Genomic DNA, 17,700 nt, shown 5'->3' on the forward strand with positions numbered 1-17,700 from the left:
CTTGGTTTCTTTGACACTGGGCATTATATCACTGCATACTCTGTGCTTCCTCAAAACGACCAATTACGGCGCAACAGAAAGCGTGTTGTCAACGAGAGCGTATCATTTAGCTTGCGCGCCCGGCCTTACTGCTTCCTGCGACCCCGATTTCCAAAGTAACCATGGCAGATTCGCATCCGGGCTCAGGTTCGGTGATCCTCCAAACATCTCAAGGCTCAATCCACTTAGAGCTGTATTGGCAACATGCTCCGAAGACTTGCAATAATTTTTTCCAGCTGGCTCGAAGAGGGTATTACAACGGTGTGTCGTTCCACCGTATTATTGATGGGTTCATGATACAAGGAGGAGATCCTACAGGGACAGGGCGAGGAGGCAGCTCGATTTACGGTTCCAAGGTAAGCTCGAGCTAGCTCGTCCGCATAGCCAAAGGATCGGCTAACTCGGGAGCTTACACTATATGCACATTAAATATTTGCATCTCAGTTTCAAGATGAAATATCTCCCGAGCTACGGTTCGTCGGAGCTGGAATTCTGGCGATGGCCAACAGCGGTCCAAATACGAACGGGAGTCAATTCGTGAGTAAGGTATTGCGACAAGAATCCCGGAAGCGAATGCTTGATGGATCCGATTTCTTCGCTCTGCATTGTCACATGTTGCAGTTCATTTCATTAGCACCGACGCCGCATCTAGACCGCAAGCATACCATCTTTGGGAGAGTAAAAGATGGGATGCGCGTAGTACAAAGGATGGGGCTTGTCGCCGTGGACGCTGATGATCGGTAAGTGTTTGCCAAATATCAGTCTCAAGTCACAATGACAGTCTCAATCCTGATTCTGCGAATCGCAGGCCGCGAGAAGAGGTCAAGATCATACGAGCGACCGCTGTATCAGACGAATAAACTGCTCAAAATGACCACATATGGTTCTGTGTCCGCCGTGCACAACGGATGCATTGCTATTGCTTTGATATGTGGATTCAACAGTGCCTTCATTGAGAACATGGAACTAGAACTCTTCGAGAACACTCGCCGCCGAAGGAAAAGTCAAAATCTGGCGAAACGTCGTCCTCTTCCATGCTCGTGAGAGAAATCGCTCGTATGTCCTCATTGAAGGTCGGCAATGGTGCGATGGAGACATGGCCGCTACACCGACTTGAAGCAACATCCATTTCTGCTCCTAGACTCGGGCCTGACACAGTGTACAGCTGCAGGTCGTCCGTGGTGTGATATTTTGCGATAGCAGAGGGTGCGCGCGGCAGAGCGGACACAGAAGCAGCATGAGTGATTGCTCTAGTCGAGCACTGAGGCAAGGTCTGTGCGCGAATAGCAAGTTTCGTCGTCGCTAAAGCCGGTGCATTTGCCATTGGCGCCTCCGCGGCGCTTTGGTTGCTGGCGTTGGCAAGCTGGCCGAGACCAAGCCCGAGTCTTCGCCGCGCTGATAATTGCCTCGTTGCGAGTTTCGAGGCGCCAAATGGCTGTGTACAGTTCTGTGGCGCCGAAGCCGGTGCAGAAGCGGAAGGGTCGGTAGTATCAATTAAAGCGTGACTTCTTTGCGTGTCGTCAGCGGGGATAAGAGGTGCTCCGACTTGTAGGCCGCCATAGTAGGCGCCTTCGTCATAGTCAAAATCATACATAGAATATACGGCTTTGCTTGAGGGAGGCAAAAATGATTTACGGTTGTCTGGCCCACAGTCGCTTGGCCCTTCCTTCGCAACACGTGCATCGTGCGGCATGGATCCGAGGTCTTCCGCATTCATTTCCTCGTTCACTCTTGAGATTTCACACAGATCATTGAGTAGTGGTGATGCAAACAGTTTCGCCATTGCCAACTGAGCCTGAGCATGCCCTACTTTCGCTTCCTTCAGCGTGGTGAAAATCCCGTTCGTGCTTTTCTCCATCCTTGTGGCGCGAGACGGCCGAGATCGAGGTTGCATGAGCCGTTGGTATACCGTCAGCTTCGCCTCCTTTTCGAGTTGCCTCTTGGCCTCAACTTTGCGCAGGCGATCGTGCTCCTGCTCCACCAACCCTTGCACAACATCAACGCTGCCACAAGCGTGCTCAGCCGCGCAGCTGCCGATATGCTTGCGGCGCACGGGCCCTTTGTGGCTCTGAGGGAAAGAGCGTAAGCAAATGGGGCATTTAGGGAGAGATTTGATAGAGCTGGACGGGATGCTGGACAGGTCCAATGCCAGTGGATGAATTGGCTCGTTAGCTCGTACTTGATGTGAGCGTTTCAAAGGCGAGGTTGCGGCGACCTTAGAAGAAGCCTTGAAGATGCTTGCACCTTTGGTCGACGGCGTGTTCACCGCTGCTGCTGAGTTTTCCATGTGCAGTGAGAGGGCCATTGAATGGTTTCGAATAGGAACCCCAGAGGAAGGCGTATGTCGACGCTTAGCTTCCGGAAAAGAGAACTTCGAAAGGTCGAACACAGGCCTCTTGGGCGATTCATCGGTGGTGTGATCCGAATATTGTCCTTCATCCTGGCTGCAAGTTGATTTTTCCGTTCCTTGGGCTGATGTTACGCTTGCCGCAAGTGGGATCACCAACTCAGCGAAATTGGGCCTGTCAGAAAGAGACGAAAATTGCTGGCCCCATGTCGAACTTGCCGTATCAGCAGACATGCGTTCCAGTCGCAAACCCGACTTTGATACGGATGCGCGGAATATATCGGCGTCGTATGATCTTCGCGAGCTTTCTGGCGCTGAGGCCTGTCCTCGGCAAGGGGCAGTTGCTCGCGCACGAGTTGCCCGGAGGCGCGATAGCGACGCACTGTCCACCCCATCGCTGCTTCGCCAATGCCTCCAGGCGAAATTTGCAAGCAAGCACACAGAGGACGGCTCTCCCTCGGACTCTGTCTCTGAGATATGTTCGTGGGCCTCCACGGACACCGCTGTTTTAGCGTGTTTACCGCTACTTCGAACGGCGCGCTTTTCATGTACAGAATCGGCTGCCATTTGTGCCTGCAACGGCGAAACCGGCAAGCTGTTTCGATCTCGAGAACAGACATACTGGCATTTCCGTGCACTTTCGTCTTCGACGGCCCTCTGCTTCTCCATTTGACGGGCAGATAATGGTTTCAGATGGACGTCTGAGTCATCGATCGGAGATGGCATGCCACCGGTTGATAAGTTAGCTGGTTTGACGCGCAAGGGCGAGCACCGGCCCACATTTTCTGACATTTTGGTGGAAGGCGCTGACCTCGATGACAATATCGGGTGCCGCTGGCACGACTATCGAGACTTATCATCCCTGCAGCTTTGTCAATGCCGTTGCTCAAATAAGGCAGCGCTCTCGAAACGGTTCATGGTGCGGATGACCAGAACGCGGTGTTGGTTGGCTCTCGTACGAGAGAGTCGAGTGATTTTCCACGTCCTTGACGCGCGTGAGAGAATCGCGTCGCCGCTGGGAGAGACAACAACACTTTCATTTACTTTGTTGCTCACGGGTACCTAATGAGGTTTCACCACTCCGCCTCCATCTCTCACCTTTACCATGATTCGAGCTACGTTGATTGCACGTCTATCATCCCACGTTCTCTGCAGTTCATTGAGCGCACGCAGTTTTGTTAGCACGGCGGTTGCCCAGCTTGCAGAGCGAAAGCATCCGCAATCATGGCCGGTAAGACACGCGGCAGGACGTCAACTCGGGCGGTGAACAGAGCACAATCTTCGGCTGCTCACCCCCAGACCGCAGCAGATCCAAAAGCCTCAACATCGATGGTGGGAAAAGAAGCATCAGGATCCAGACCTACAACAGACATCATTGCAGATACCCGACGCGTCCTTGCCAGCATCGACCCTTATGCTTCTCCGTATCACCCTCGACATCGGCGGGAAGACCATCAAGTGGTCGATGGCGTCACCCAAGAGGGTATCGACGAGATCGTCCAGACCTCGTTGTCGCTGGCTGCATTCAAGGCGGAGATCCTCTCGCGAAGTGGAGAGAGCGCAAATCGCGAAAGTCGGCGGAGAAGCAGCAGTGACAATAGGCAGGGCACCACTGCTGTGCTAGAGAGGGGCAATGGCGGCGAGCGGAAGGGCGATTCGGCCGAGGTGGACTGGCAGATGTACAGAGATTGGCCAGAAGGGGTCATGGTGGAAGAGGAGGCAATGAAAGTGAGTTGATGTGGCGTGGCACACTTACTCACTGCGCAAGCTCAAGCGTCAATCTTCGATCCTTGCTAGACATACTTTCAACGATTAAAGTTCATCTATCTCGAGACCGCGACAAAGCTTACATTTCTCAACGACTGTACACAAGAGATGATTCACGATCACCAATCATTGGCAAAGTTAGGTGGGTGCACTTCGGTTTGACTAATTTGGCAAAGTTGATGAATAGGTCTAATACGATCGATTACTATTCTCCACATTTGCAGAGCAAGACGCTGCGCGAGCAAAAGCAGACCTCAAGGCAGGCAAAGATACGATCCGCAAGCTTCGCACTGGCATCGATGAGGTTTCTGATAGCATGGTACATCCGTATGCCGAGCTGGAAGAGCAGAGTGATGAAGCGAAAGCATTGATATCCAACATCAGAGACATGGAGCTCGAGTTGGCCAAGATTCGCGCTACGACAGGCAGCAGCAAGACGCGCTTTGATATCAACAGCAATGTGGCGCCAAAAATGGGTACCATGACGCTCGAGGAAGCTGAAGCGTTCAACGAAGAGCAGGTTAGCATTATGACAAGTGGTACCAAGCCTGATCTCTGCGATGTGTGCTCCAGAACACTGACACGCTGATAAACTGCACGCGGTGTTTCGCAGCTTATGCAAATGCAAATCCTGCAAGAGTCCACAACAACTGCACAGGCACTGACGAAAGAGAAACAGAAAGAGCTCGCGTCGACCATGCGGGCAGTGGAGCGCCTGAACGTAGAACGAAAGCGCGAGGAAAAATACGCAGAAGAAGTTAAGGAGAGCAATCGGGATCGAGAAGTGGAAGAGCTATGCGAGAAGTGAGCACTTGAGGAGCGGGGTGGACGCCAGGAAAAACTCGGTGAAGCTCACGCCTTCGATTTGCCCACCTCGACCAGTCGTGTCGCCACTTTAAATCTCCTTAAAGGAACTCTAGGTATATCCACCATTGAAGCGCATTCGGATACGGAGCTTCGCATCACTTTTCTTCCGCAAGCATCAGCGGCAGCAGAAACAGAGCCGATCAAACTGGTGCTTCAATACGATGTTGCAGGCGGTAAGCTGCAATCATATTGCGTGAGTGTGGTACAATTACGTTATATTGGTGCGCAGACAATTCTCTGATAGAATTAAAGAAATTGGCTTCACGATAGGTTGTCAAGCTGGATGACAGCGACGCAGACGTGCCAGAAGAGAACGTTCCGTTGCTCGAAGCAGCATTCGCAGCCAATGACGCCCCACAGCTGATACAAGAGTTGTGGCGTGCGATGGCTGCGCCCGCGGTTGAATCCCGCTGATGAGTTTGTGCTCTCACCATTGCCCGGACCTCCTTTTGTCTTGGTCTTCACATATGTATGCTACTCATCTGGCGCGCGTCTGCCTTTTTCATTGCGTTTTTCCATCTGTATTGCATTGTGAGGTATAATGCTGGGACAGCGAAAAAAAATGTGATGTGGGAAAGAAAGTGGGCTTTAGGTGATTATATTGACATGGATTCCGGCTTTACTTCTTTGGGAGCTTTGCACTGGATAAGGGAAGCAGGAAATAGCGAATTGCGTTTGTGAGAGAAACAAGTGTGCGATGGAAGCGGTAGAATGAGCGCAGCCCATGCAAATCGGCTCCACAAAACAAGGGGTATCCGCAACGAGAATTTGCGTGATATTAGGCAGGCTGCATGCTCCAGCAACGACTCTAATCGAGCGACTCGCCGGGTGGAATACTTGCGCTGACCTCGAGGCGGTTCTTCTCATCGTACTTCGTGTCGACGTTGGTGGTGGAAAGCTGGTGTTTCTGCGCCGCTTTGACAGCCGCTAAGCCCATGCCAAGGCGGTCGTTGGGGAACCAGAGTGTCCTCTGGTCCTCCTTGACGGCCGGGTGGTCGAACGCGGACATGATCCCCTCGTTGAGTGTGTCAATGGCCTTGCTGCCATGCGCATCGAGCGCGCCGTTGATGTGCGAGGGAACGACTTCCTTGACTGGCGAGTCATGCGACACGTTCTTCTCGACATCCGAGCCAGTTAGAGCGTACAGGCTCTCTTCCAGCTTGGCGGCCGTAGCGCCAGATTGGGGCGCGTTGGCGTTGGTGGAAAGTACAAGCGTCAAAGGCAGGCTGTTGTATAGCGGTCCGTAGGAGTTGTTAAGGAAGTAGTGGAAGCCGGCAACGAGGACGATAAGCACAACAGTGAACGCGCCTGAAAATGTGGAGAACAAAGCATTCGACCCAGTCAGCCTTCGTGTCTTCCAGCTGACTATGGCCCATATTTCAGTAAAAACCCACCTTCTGGAATGGCGGTCTGCTTGGTTCCGCCATTCGAGTCGGGCGCGTTGACGAGGAAGAATAGAGCGGCGAGCATGACGAGCTCGAGGTACAGGCCGGCAAAGATCTGGTTAATCGCCTTGGGGAAGAACAAGCCGCTCGTCTCCGTCTCTGGCTTTTGATCGTAGACCTGCAGAGCAAAGGGGAGATTGGTCGGCGCGTCAATACATCAGACTTTTCATTGATTGGGTCACTGAGAGCCTAGCACTTACGTAGGTAAAGTTGTACCTGTAGAGCGCATAGTAGAGGATAAAAGTGACGAGTGCGAAGCCAACAACGATGGGCGCAATGACCATGTAGCCGATGGCGATGACGGTGATCAAAGAGGTGACCGGGAAAAGCGTGCCCCACGAGACGGACCCCATGTCGTTGTCAATGTGCCATAGCTTTCGTGGGGTGCTACCGAGCAGGAACTTTTTAATGTAGTACACGACGAGCGGGACGAGCTGGACGAAGCCGGACCCGGCACCAGCGAGGCCCTGCAGGGCGATGTAGGAAAGGAAGAAGGTAGAGCCTTTAGGGACGGCAGTGGCGATGAGACCGGGGAAGGCAGATGGGTTCTTCCTAAGACTGTCCAGGAAGTCAGACACGCTGCGTATACTTCCGGAGACGATGGTCAGGAAGAGAAAGTTTTGGATAATCTGGAAGAGGAAGAAGCGATCCATGAGGGAGAGCTCGATCCCGGTCCTCGTCGGCACGCCGGAGAGTTGCGTGAAGAGACGGAGGAAGATTGGTAGAAGCATGTTGAGCACCGCCAGCAGGACCGTCGGCAGGATGCCCTGGATGATGCCAGTGACAGGGCCAATGTGGTCGAGCCAGCTTAGCCAATGCACCTTCTCAGCGAGACCTTGGATGTTGGAGATGATGGCGACGAATCCTACAGGGACAGTCCAGAAGAAAACGAGGGCGAGTGTTATGAGCCAGAAGACCAGCGTGCGGATCTTCTTCTCGTAAGGGTTCATGTTGAGCGTGGACCAGACGACATTGTTGGGGTGTGCTTCGATGTAACGGTCTACCATCCTGTACGGTAGGTGATGCGTCTGAGCCTTTTGCGCCATATGTGCGGCGATCTGTTGGTTGAAGAGCAGGAAAGCACTGTTATCGGCTGGGTACTTTTCAAAGTCGGTGGCAACCTCATGGCGCTTGGCTTCAATGTCATGGTTGAGCTTGGCAATCTCTTCGCGGCACCATTCAATCGTGTCAACCTCTGTCCCCATGCAGGGGATCTTGCTTCCGACCTTGTGGGTTGGACGCTCCTTCTTTGCAATGTACTTCTCAGCAAGATCGAGAGGGATGGCACCATCGAGGTAGGAAGAGGCATCGACACCCTCAACCTTTCCCTTCTTGATCTTCGTGAATGCCGTCTTGATGATGCTGGCTTCAGCACCTTCGAGCTTGTTGCACCATTTGAGACGCTCATCGCACATGCCGGGAAGATCCTTGAGGTTGCGGTTGATCCACACATGTGCAACTCCACCGGGGAGATGGCTGTACAGTGCCTTGAGTTTGTCCTCGGTGAGCAAATTGTTCGGCACTCCAGTGACGAGTAGCGTCTTCGCCTGCGCGGTGGTTGCGTGCTTCTCGGAAACGATGAACTCTTGGCGAAGCTTCACAAACTTGCTGACTTTGACTTGGATGTTGTAAAGAAGCCAAAGGGTGCAGACCCACTGAACGAGCAGCGTGCCAATGTAGCGCAACTGAGCAGTCGTGTTCGACCCCACGTTGCCAAAAGTGAATTGATTGAAGCCAGTGGAGCCCCGAGTGACGCCTGTGGCGTAGAGGGGCATCAAGACTGCCCAGGTTAGAAAGAAGATCGGGCCAAAGGTGATGATCTGTTTGCCCGTCAAAGGGGTGCATACAGTCAGCTTACAGAGCGAGCCGCCTTGCAAAAGCGAGCTGTGAACAAACCATCAGTTCAAGATACTCGAGGTACATGTACGCGTCAAGACCCTGTCTGTGTAGAATGTCGCTCTTGTCCATCTTGATGAAGGGCGTGATCCAGCCGAACAAACTTGGCGACTGAGGCGGTACACGCTCATCCTCAGGGCCAAGATAAGACTTTGGCTGGTACACCTTGCGGAACTTGGGTCGTAGGATGAAGAAGACGACGATTTCGACGAGGAAGATGGCGCCGTTCAGGATGATGGAAGAGAGCACGGTCTGTGTGCTCTGCTGCTGTGTAGCGGACTGCGCGGCGACATGCTGGGGCGCACTCGCCGCGAGAAGCAGAGGCAACAGTCCCAATAAAGTGGTGTCTTTCATCCTGGATGATGCGGCAGGCATGTTTCTTTGCTTGCTAAATGCGCCGCAAGTGGATAAAGTAAGATTCGTAGACGCGTGCACGCACTTTGAAATATGCTTGAGACCTCGCAGAGGTCAGACTGTAGGCGCGGGGGCGGTGCTTCTAGCCTTTGACGGATGCCGCGAGGAGATTGAGGCGTGCTGGAGAGGAATACTTAAAACGACTCGAACAGGTAGTTCTGGAAATGCATTCGCCCTCAACAGCTTGCTATGAAAACCCCATCAACGAAGCTGGACGGCGCGGAAGGAGGGAAGGATATAACCACAGTAACCACGACCAACCTCTTTATTCTCTCTGATGGCTCTTGCGTGTTGAAAGGAGTTTTTTTTTCACAACCAAGAATAGAGGTGGCTTGCGACACGATGACGATGTGTTGTTTGCTGTGAAGCCTGTGCAAAAAAGTGTGCAATGTTTTGGTGTTGTTTTCACTCTTCTGTCGCCCACTGTCATTGGGCGCCAGTGCATGGCAATGCCAGCATTCAGCGCCCTTCCATTTTGTCCCGACAATCGAGTGCGTTTCCGCACGTGTAGTAGCAAATGGCTTGTGTAAGGAGCTTTACGTACGTAGCACAGGAGAACGCTGGAGGAGGTATCATGTAGCCCCTTTCCGCGTGCTTGATTTGTTTTCGGAGAATTGAGTTCGGGGAAGTAAGCCTAAATATACAGAACAGGCACATACCCCGAGAGCCAGCTAGCATCACCCTGAGAAGAGCTGGAGAAGCCTGGGCGGGTGTCCACACATAGCAAGCCTCCCTCTATTATGCGAAATCTACAGGTACAGACTGATTTCAGAGGATGTCCAAAGCGGGGACAGAAGTCGCAGTGCGCCGCGCTCGGCAGTGGCGCAACAAAGCACTATGATGTGGCCGCCCTGGGACTCGGGGACTTGATCTCTTACAGACGTTTGCAAGCGCCAACATGCCGACACCTGCCGAGAGCCGACACACGATTCGCGCGATACTCGACAGAGAGCAGATTGAGCGGATGTCTTGACGCGCTGTTGACACTGAACGCAAAGCATCCAGATCCGCTTTTCGGTCGCATTCACCCTTGCTTCCTAAAAGGCAAAAGTGAGATGTGGGTGGGTGGACGGTCAGCTGAAAGAGTCAGTGGGAGAGCGACGTCTGTTGAACATCAAAGGCGTGATTGTCCGAGCCCCACAGCTCTTGTTTCGGGCCCATCGCACTAATGCAGCAGCGGTTTAAATAATCCAGACTTCCAATTTGATCAATTATTTACCACATGTGAACTGTTGTTGTCTTCTGGACCCCAATCCCGCATCACCCAAGGGACAGAAGGGGCAAAAATCTTGAACGAACAATACGGCATACCATCTACCATATTATGGGAGATTTTGGATCTATTTCCGATGACTGGACTCATATACCCGTACGCAATTCAACTGAAACCAGTTTGGCGAAGAGAAAGCGCACTGCATTTCCGCTTGCTCCATGATGATGCTTCACAGGTTGCGGTGTCGTCATTGCATCGAACATCTACGAACATTCAATCGAGTGCTGTCCCGACTCTCGTCTTCCTTGCATCGTGTTAGAATTCAGAAGCACACCTCACATCGGAAAAGGAATGGCTCTGCGAGCATCTTGATTTGATATCCCACATGAAAAGGCGCGTCTCATCCCCCAAGTTGCGGGTTTCTCGGGAACGCAAAGCTCCCAAGAACAGATCCTGCATCTGAGACCTCGAAGCCTGAGAGATGCTAATTCTGATTATGCATGGGCTGCCATGCTGTCACGTTTGTGGACAGTGAGGCAGCAAGGGTCGCCGATGGAACGCGATGCGATGCAGATGCCATTTCCGATGCCGATTCCCTGAGAATTCTTGCGATATGATGCGATGCGAATGATACAGCAAGGGAAAGTGCAACGGGCGAGTTGCAATGCGATGCGTACTCCAAGTCAAGCGAGTACAGGCCAAAGGACAGGCGGTTCCGACCACCGGCGCCCTTCTCAATCGACAGTCAAGATTGTCTCCTGCCAGCACCGGATATCGTTGAGAGGTCCACGAGCCGACTCATGGCGCACATGTCCAGGCCCCTGCACATCCAATGCACTGTGCTGATGCCGACGCTCATCCGCGCCATCCAAGGAGTTTGGCGTCGGAGCAAGGATTGGAGCCGTCGCACCTGTTGCAGCACCGTATTCTGCATGATGAGCATGCAGCAGCGGCATCGGATGATGGTAGTACATCGGACGAGGCATGGCAGTAGTAGGCGCAGATGCAGCTTGCACACGATTTTCGAAGCGAGGATAGCGGTAGACTTGTTCTTGATCGGGAGAGCGGTGCGCTTCCAGGAACTGGTTCCGCCACGTTGGCACTGGCGCAAGGACGCTGTGCTGCTGCTGAGACTGGCGTGGGCACGATAGGAAGGTGGACTCTGGTAGGCTTCCATGCTGAGCTGAAGGAAGAGCAACAACGCCGTCCGATTGAGGATACGCAGTCGAGGACGAGTGGGGAGGGGGAGGCTCTTGGCATTTGGCTGCGCAGCTAATGCTGGCGCGTCGGCTTTGCAAGGGTTGGCCATTAGACGCAATGCCATCATCCTTGCAAGTTGAAGATGATGCGGATGCTTTCTGATTGAGGGATAGACCGAGGCTTGAATTCTCGGCTGTCTCCAGCTCTAAAGTATTCTCTTGCTTCCATTCTTGAATAGCGGCGATCGCATCATCGGATGATCCTCGGTTGTGTCCATGTGCGGCACCACTTCCGTTTGAACCAGTGGGAAATGCAAGCGGCCCATCGTCCATCGTTCCATCTGGTGTATCAGAAGCTTCACCAGCAGTTTCCCAATCTTCATCGCTCTGGCGCATCGAGTTGCGACTCGCACTAGTAAGCGTTGGCAGCGGGTATTTGTGAAGAACCGTGGGCCTGGTGCCGGTGCTTGTCATACCGGCTGGTTCAACTGAAAGAGATCCCGAGGAAAGCGAGCGAAATCGGTAGCTGGGATGTTCAGGAATGAGATCGCCCTGGACAACAGATGCGCGATTCTCGGACCGTGTGCCGCTCGTCGCATGGAAGGAGGCTGGCCGTGCATTCGAGTCCCAAATACTGTTGTGGTTTAAGAGCGTGGCTGATGAAGCGCGCCGCTCCTGTTGTTGACGACGCTTCTCGTTGGCATCGCATTCCAGCTGCTCCATTTGCAATGAGCCCCGTGGAGTTGGGGTACCATTCATGATCCGCAATGCAGGCGCCATTGACGGCTCAGACGCTGGCGAGCCGTTGTAGCTTTCATGAAGCATTGGCGGAGGGCGCAACATGTCAGGGGATATCTGTGTCTCCAGAAAAGACACTGGCCGCAAGGGGGAAGAGGCGCGACGCGATTGCCTCCTATCGCGTGTCCAAGGGCGCGAGCGCCATGCGGCGCTTTTGATTGAGTCTATGGTAAGGCGGCGCTGCAGGCCAGGATCCTCAGGATCCGCAAGACGGGTATTGTAGCTGTGTGGGAGGAAAGGAGCGGTGTTCACCATTTCGAACCCATTCGTTGAGAAAGGCCGATCTCGTGCGCTTTCGTTGAGATCAAACGACCCAGGTGCCTGCCGTCTCTTCATCGAGGCAGAAAGTGGGCGGATACTCAGAGGAACGTGTTGATTTTGGGAACTTGCGTGATCACTTCTGCCACAACACCAGAAGTGAGCAAACGAACTTTCGATGTAGCGGACAGAGACTCACAACATGAGCAGTTGAACCGCACTAACGCAGCCAGGGGTCAGTATCTTTTGGTGAGTTTTGAGAGTAAAACACGAGCTCCTCTCTCACATGCAAATGACCGCGGGTATAAATGGAAGAAAGTAGGTTGCGTAAACGGTATTGACAGAGCTGACATCGAGACGTAGAAGTGAGCATAGATGTGGAGAGGTTTTCCCGTGAGTGCGCTTACAAGAGGACTGTAGCCGTAAGGTATACGCTGACAGTCTGTGGGGCACGAAGCTAAATCAAGGGTTCGAAACACGATCGCCCCGAAAAAATGACTCACGATCGAAATGTATCCCACTTGCCCAGACTTGAGCGCATCGATGAAATGCGTGCTGCCTCCAGCGAGCTGAGTACTCGAGAGCGAGTGCAATACCATGGCGAGCACTGTGGCATCATACAAACAACTGATCCCGCTCCATACCGCCACGATCCACGGCCTGGGCATGGCTGCTCCGCAAAAGGGACCATCAGGCAGATGTGAGGCAACCGCTCTGCCGTTTGTCAAGTAGTATGGCTGAAAGCCAATGATGACCAGACAAGCTGTGCCGGTTTGAAGGAGAAGGATAGCAGCCAAGACCGCAGCGACCATCCGGTTGCGGTAACAGATGGCGTAGGTGCGCACCAAGAACTTTATCGAGGATATGTCAACGCTCGAGTATAGCCCGAACAGATCCCGTGAAATCTCACAATCAAGCTTGCAATAGCCTGTGAGTCAAATGAGTCAGTGCGGATCCAAATTGCTCTCGCGTGTATGTGAGCTCACCATTGCCACCATCTCAGCTGTGACCGCAGCGCGCACCGTGGCGTAACACTGCAATCTGCTCGCCGCGGCGTACTGCCAAGATGTCCGTAACAACAAGATCAAGCACAACAGTGACAAGTAGCGAACAAGGAAAAACTGAAATAATAGCGCCTCTGGTCAGCAGCATACCATGCGCTAGCCGGTTTCAGTTTCTGTCCCATACCAAGATCTTAGCAAGGTTCCGGCCTTTGCACGCATAGAGTGCTATTTCAGCCGGAAAGGTGAGAATGTACTCTGTACAAGGATGACAGGGGTCAGAACCCTACGGCAGCATGCTATTCCGCTTCTTTGCTCACCGATCCCAAAGACCGCCAGGCCAGCTGCCGACGTTGCCTTGGAGATGTACTCCGCGGTCGAAACTATGTTCACAACGCTGAATGTATTGTTGATGTCCATGGCGAACAAGGCGCCCGCACATGCGAGTGGCGACGAGTGAAGGCGGAGGGAAACGCTGGAGAAGGTGAGCAGACGGTGTTGGAGAGTTGAAGAATTGCTGTCGGAGGATCATATAGTCAACGTGGTCGAGAGACTTGTTTGACGATTTTGTTTGGGGATTCCAAGGATGCTGAACAAATACAAGGACACTTCTCCCTAATGAAGGCGATCCCTCATTCATGCCGTAAGCTGCATTAGCGTGTTTGAGCGCATATAGACGGAGAAGATGATGTAGAGATACCGGAACCAGACAAGCTGAGTTTGATGCTTGCGCATTGCCTGAAGTGCAGTCCAGTAGTGGCTCGGCGCTCCCAAGACATGGAACGAGCCCTGCGCCAAGCCGTATCGATGCTTCGCCCTTAACGTCACATTGTCAAGCAGGGCCTTTGGTAGACCCAGGAACTTCCAGAGCGGTGAGACAGTGGCCAGAGTCAATATACGGAGTGTGTGGGATGGTGAGGTTTGTCCGAGGGAAGCACGCGCCTTGTCGTTGCCAGCCGCCAAACGCACTGCTTCAAAGCATGCATGATGATTTGCGTGCCGTGTGACTCCCTCGCTGTCAAATGTGAGAATCACATCAATGTCGAGCTGTTCTATGAACCGTTCCAACAGGCTGGAAATGTAAGATGCGTTCCATTGCACTTCCATGCCATCTTGCAGGCTGTTGTCGTCTAGGGAGGCGATCCGCATGGCTGGCACCCCGAGGATGTCGTACGATTCGGCCAACTCCAGAGCTCGGTGTTTGCCAAGACCGGTTGCATTACCCGTACTGAGGCAGAGTCCAAACACCGTGGTACCAGCTGCTTGCATGGCCATGATAGTAGGCGCGAAGAACATGACTTCATCGTCAGGGTGTGCCGTGAGAATGAGCGCGCGCTCACCAGGCGAGAATGGGGGCGAGTGCTGTGGAAACACCCCGGAGAGGAAACGTTGCAGAACCAAGCAAGCAATCCAAGCGATCAAAACGAGTCGCGAGATCCTCCACACGTCGAACGGCTTCGTAGCCCTAGAAAACCGCCTTACCCGGCGAGCAGAAACGACGACCATGGCAGTACTGGACGCGAAGGCTACCAGATGATCGCCCGCTGCAGCTCGTCCGCGGGAAACAAAAAGTCGCTGGTTTGTTGTAATCAACGATCATGCGATCACGAAGCGACGGCTATCAGCGTGTGAGCCAGCGTGACTGTTCTGTGCGCGAACAAGAATGTATAGCCATGCTTCTTGTTTGCCGCGAAGTTTGAAGAATAAGAAATCGAGAAAGACGGTGCATATTGTGCAGTCTGCACGAGTTCACAGCGCGCAGAAGCCGCCTGAGTAAAGCAATGTTCAAGAGTGGCGGGATCGGGATTTCAGGATTCAGGAAGAGCGTCAGTACTCCGAAGACATCGCTCCATCACTTCGTCTTGTGCATCAAGGCTTCGCACATTTATTGAACATCCCAACCGTAGACTACATGCAATTAGCCAAGAGGTCATCGGGGTTGCCTGCATGTATGGGCATGTCTGAGCTCGGCGAAGGATGGCAAAATGTCGAGCCTGGATCGCCCGGCACGAAGGCACATCCGCGCAAAAGCTGTTCTGACATCGTCCACCTCGCAGGATGGCATCGCCAACTGTGCACCGGCCATCAGTAGTGCTGAAGCGGCCGCCATCGCTTCCTCCTCTGCTATGGCATCCAGGCCACCTGCAAGCAGCACTGCATTCATGGGCCTCGATCCGCTCTCCGCCGAGCCGGACGCGGTCTTCGAGAAGCTGCATGTAAAAGCCGCTGAAGAATTCGAGCAGTCTGTCAGGTAGGTCCCGAACGGAGGGTGGATTTTCCAGATGTGTTTTGCTGGATTGCTCATAAACTGTGCTAATTATACAGGGATGCGTACCAAGAGTCGCAGGCCGCGCTGCGATCACTTGTATCGACTCAGTACCCAGAAATGCTTGGGACAGCTTCAAGTGTAATCGAAATGGCAGGCTCATCTCGCCGCCTGTTGCAGCATATCACGACATTCCGTGACACAGCTCTTGCTCCAGAGCCCCTGGGACCGTCCAAGCTGGAAAAGGGGAAAGCGCGCGAAGATGACATCGCAGCGGAGACGGAGATTTACCGGTTGGCAGCTGCAACAAAGGTGGTGGATGAGCTGCCAGCGTTCGGGAGAGACTTTCTTTCGCGGAGAAGAGCCCATCCCTTTACTCTACATGCTGCTTGGGCGTACATGGTCGGGCGTACTGCATGGGGGTACCTTTCGGAGCGGACCAAAATGCTCGCGGGGAGCGAAGCAGCCGTCTTGTTCCCGAGTCTTGTAAACAAGAGGGAGGAGCTGGCGGCTTTACGGACAGAAGTCATCCAAACCTGTACCAAGCAGCTGGAGCAAGATCTTATCAGCTACACAGTATGTGAAAGGTTCTTCCGCGTATCTTCTACTCTTTCCTCACCAAGCGCCTTTCTACACTCCTAGGCCATGATGTCGCATTCAATTGCTATGGTATTACTCGACCATGCACGACCTAGCGAGATGTTGCAATTTGTTCTTGGCCTTCGGAAACGTGCTCTGGCTGCCATGAGCTACGCCGGGGATACCATTGACGCTGTGGAGGTATGCTGTGTAGCCGTTGCCAGGCTGATGCGCATATACAGCACTTCCATCAGATTTAGCGCAAACGCATACATCCTTTCGCCACTGCCAGGTACCCCCCCGGAATTTGTTCACATCCTCGAGCACATTTGTCAGGCTCGGCACGGTACCGAAGTGCCCCCGCATGCTCGCCTCTCTGCACGCACCATCATCGACAAGATCTCCACAAAGGCTTCCTTGATGAACTTCCTCCCGGATGAGATTGTCAAGTACTGCCCATTTGTCGACTTCAGCGGAGCTGGCACTAGTCAGGAGGAATTTGATCGAGCACTGAGTCAGATTTGCACCTGGAGCGAGGACGTTATCAGTACTTGCTGGCAGGAGCAAGGCTTGCAAAGCATGTTTGCCGGTCTAGCCACAGTTGCAGACATATCGAGCGTGGCAGCAGCAATCTTTTCGTACACTTCCGAAGTCAAGCAAATTCTACGCACAAGTCTTCACGCCGGTGGCGACCGCACAGATGCAATACACCATACCGTGGATCAGAGCGTGGACGCTTTCCGCTCTGCAGCGCAGAGAGTTCTCGACGAGCGCCTCGTCGGCCTCTACCGCGAGCGTTTGGACGATATCGCGCGGTCCTTTACCTACGAATGCGATGCCCTTACCCTGGAGGAACCACCCGATCTCATTCAGTGGCTTCTTGCCGATGGACAGGGAGCCAGTCTTGACGATCGGTTATGCGGCCATACGCCAGCTGTGCGGCGGGTACTCGCGCACGCCGAGCAGCAGGCAAGCGATGTTGCACAACAGATGCAGCGCTTTTGGGAGGACGCTCCTCGGTCGAAGGAGCATTCAGGCCATCTCGAGCATCTTCGGAAACAATTTGCAAACAGTGTCACTGCGCTTTTTGATAGCCTTGCCTCCGCTTTACAGAAAATTCCTCGATCTGCCAACAACATCCTCTTCGCGCACGTTGCAGCTGCCATTCCGCTCAGCACGCCGTTGCATCAATTGGCGCAGGCAGCGCAGCTTGACGATATGCGCGAACGTTTCTTCTCGATAGCGGGCGCTAGTGTTGGCCCGTGGGTGGATGCCCAGGTGAAGGACATGCTTGCATTGTATGCAGACAGAGTCAAGTGGGACGACTTGCAGTCTAATGTGTCCATCGGTATGCTTGACGCGCTTTGCCATCTGTCCTCGGCGATCCGACACGCGGGTCCTGCGCTCACAACGCTCGGCCTCAAGGACAAGGTACTTGAAGCATTCGCAGCGAATGTGGCGGCCAAGGGCTTCAAGGAACCTGTTCCGGTCGTCGATGCCACTTTATTGATTGAATGCCTTGCCGACAAAGTCGAAGGGGAAGCAGCAATTCAACTGAAAAAGTACATCTCCATGCAAAAGGCAGAGGAGCAGGTAGTCGCCGGCATTCAG

General features: G+C 53.4%; 8 protein-coding genes across 8 annotated transcripts; 3 read left to right on the forward strand and 5 right to left on the reverse strand.

The window, feature by feature from the left end:
• The first annotated feature begins 38 nt into the window (after positions 1–38).
• K437DRAFT_234997 (cyclophilin-like protein) lies at positions 39–906 on the forward strand. Its single transcript, XM_013388193.1, has 3 exons — positions 39–395; positions 484–576; positions 661–906. Exons 1-3 carry the CDS (start codon positions 162–164, stop codon positions 781–783), a joined length of 450 nt encoding a protein of 149 aa, XP_013243647.1. The 5' UTR covers positions 39–161; the 3' UTR covers positions 784–906.
• Positions 907–915: 9 nt separating this feature from the next.
• Positions 916–3,268, reverse strand: K437DRAFT_104065 (uncharacterized protein). Its single transcript, XM_013388194.1, has one exon. It carries the CDS (start codon positions 3,176–3,178, stop codon positions 989–991), a length of 2,190 nt encoding a protein of 729 aa, XP_013243648.1. The 5' UTR covers positions 3,179–3,268; the 3' UTR covers positions 916–988.
• Positions 3,269–3,470: 202 nt separating this feature from the next.
• On the forward strand, positions 3,471–5,695 carry K437DRAFT_104068 (uncharacterized protein). The gene is made up of 6 exons (XM_013388195.1): positions 3,471–4,114; positions 4,184–4,295; positions 4,378–4,673; positions 4,767–4,957; positions 5,036–5,213; positions 5,291–5,695. The coding sequence occupies exons 1-6, from the start codon at positions 3,611–3,613 to the stop codon at positions 5,432–5,434; spliced, it is 1,425 nt and encodes a 474-aa protein (XP_013243649.1). The 5' UTR covers positions 3,471–3,610; the 3' UTR covers positions 5,435–5,695.
• Positions 5,334–9,122, reverse strand: K437DRAFT_273813 (DUF221-domain-containing protein). Its single transcript, XM_013388196.1, has 4 exons — positions 8,362–9,122; positions 6,666–8,285; positions 6,415–6,583; positions 5,334–6,328 (listed from the first exon to the last, which is right to left on the reverse strand). The coding sequence occupies exons 1-4, from the start codon at positions 8,734–8,736 to the stop codon at positions 5,829–5,831; spliced, it is 2,664 nt and encodes an 887-aa protein (XP_013243650.1). The 5' UTR covers positions 8,737–9,122; the 3' UTR covers positions 5,334–5,828.
• A 1,600-nt stretch (positions 9,123–10,722) lies between these two features.
• K437DRAFT_268008 (uncharacterized protein) lies at positions 10,723–12,842 on the reverse strand (the record flags this gene model as incomplete). Its single annotated transcript, XM_013388197.1, has 5 exons — positions 10,723–12,385; positions 12,443–12,463; positions 12,530–12,589; positions 12,651–12,685; positions 12,747–12,842. The coding sequence occupies 5 exons, from the start codon at positions 12,840–12,842 to the stop codon at positions 10,723–10,725; spliced, it is 1,875 nt and encodes a 624-aa protein (XP_013243651.1).
• A 571-nt stretch (positions 12,843–13,413) lies between these two features.
• On the reverse strand, positions 13,414–13,664 carry K437DRAFT_268009 (uncharacterized protein; the record flags this gene model as incomplete). Its single annotated transcript, XM_013388198.1, has 2 exons — positions 13,414–13,502; positions 13,565–13,664. The coding sequence occupies 2 exons, from the start codon at positions 13,662–13,664 to the stop codon at positions 13,414–13,416; spliced, it is 189 nt and encodes a 62-aa protein (XP_013243652.1).
• Positions 13,469–14,970, reverse strand: K437DRAFT_104127 (LmbE-like protein). Its single transcript, XM_013388199.1, has 2 exons — positions 13,565–14,970; positions 13,469–13,502 (listed from the first exon to the last, which is right to left on the reverse strand). The coding sequence occupies exon 1, from the start codon at positions 14,748–14,750 to the stop codon at positions 13,881–13,883; it is 870 nt and encodes a 289-aa protein (XP_013243653.1). The 5' UTR covers positions 14,751–14,970; the 3' UTR covers positions 13,469–13,502; positions 13,565–13,880.
• Positions 14,971–15,229: 259 nt separating this feature from the next.
• On the forward strand, positions 15,230–17,303 carry K437DRAFT_262579 (uncharacterized protein; the record flags this gene model as incomplete). The annotated part of the gene is made up of 5 exons (XM_013388200.1): positions 15,230–15,495; positions 15,570–16,086; positions 16,153–16,290; positions 16,426–17,241; positions 17,265–17,303. 5 exons carry the CDS (start codon positions 15,230–15,232, stop codon positions 17,301–17,303), a joined length of 1,776 nt encoding a protein of 591 aa, XP_013243654.1.
• Positions 17,304–17,700: the final 397 nt, after the last annotated feature.

Source organism: Tilletiaria anomala, assembly GCF_000711695.1.
Source record: "Tilletiaria anomala UBC 951 chromosome Unknown K437scaffold_33, whole genome shotgun sequence".
NCBI lineage: Eukaryota > Fungi > Basidiomycota > Exobasidiomycetes > Georgefischeriales > Tilletiariaceae > Tilletiaria > Tilletiaria anomala.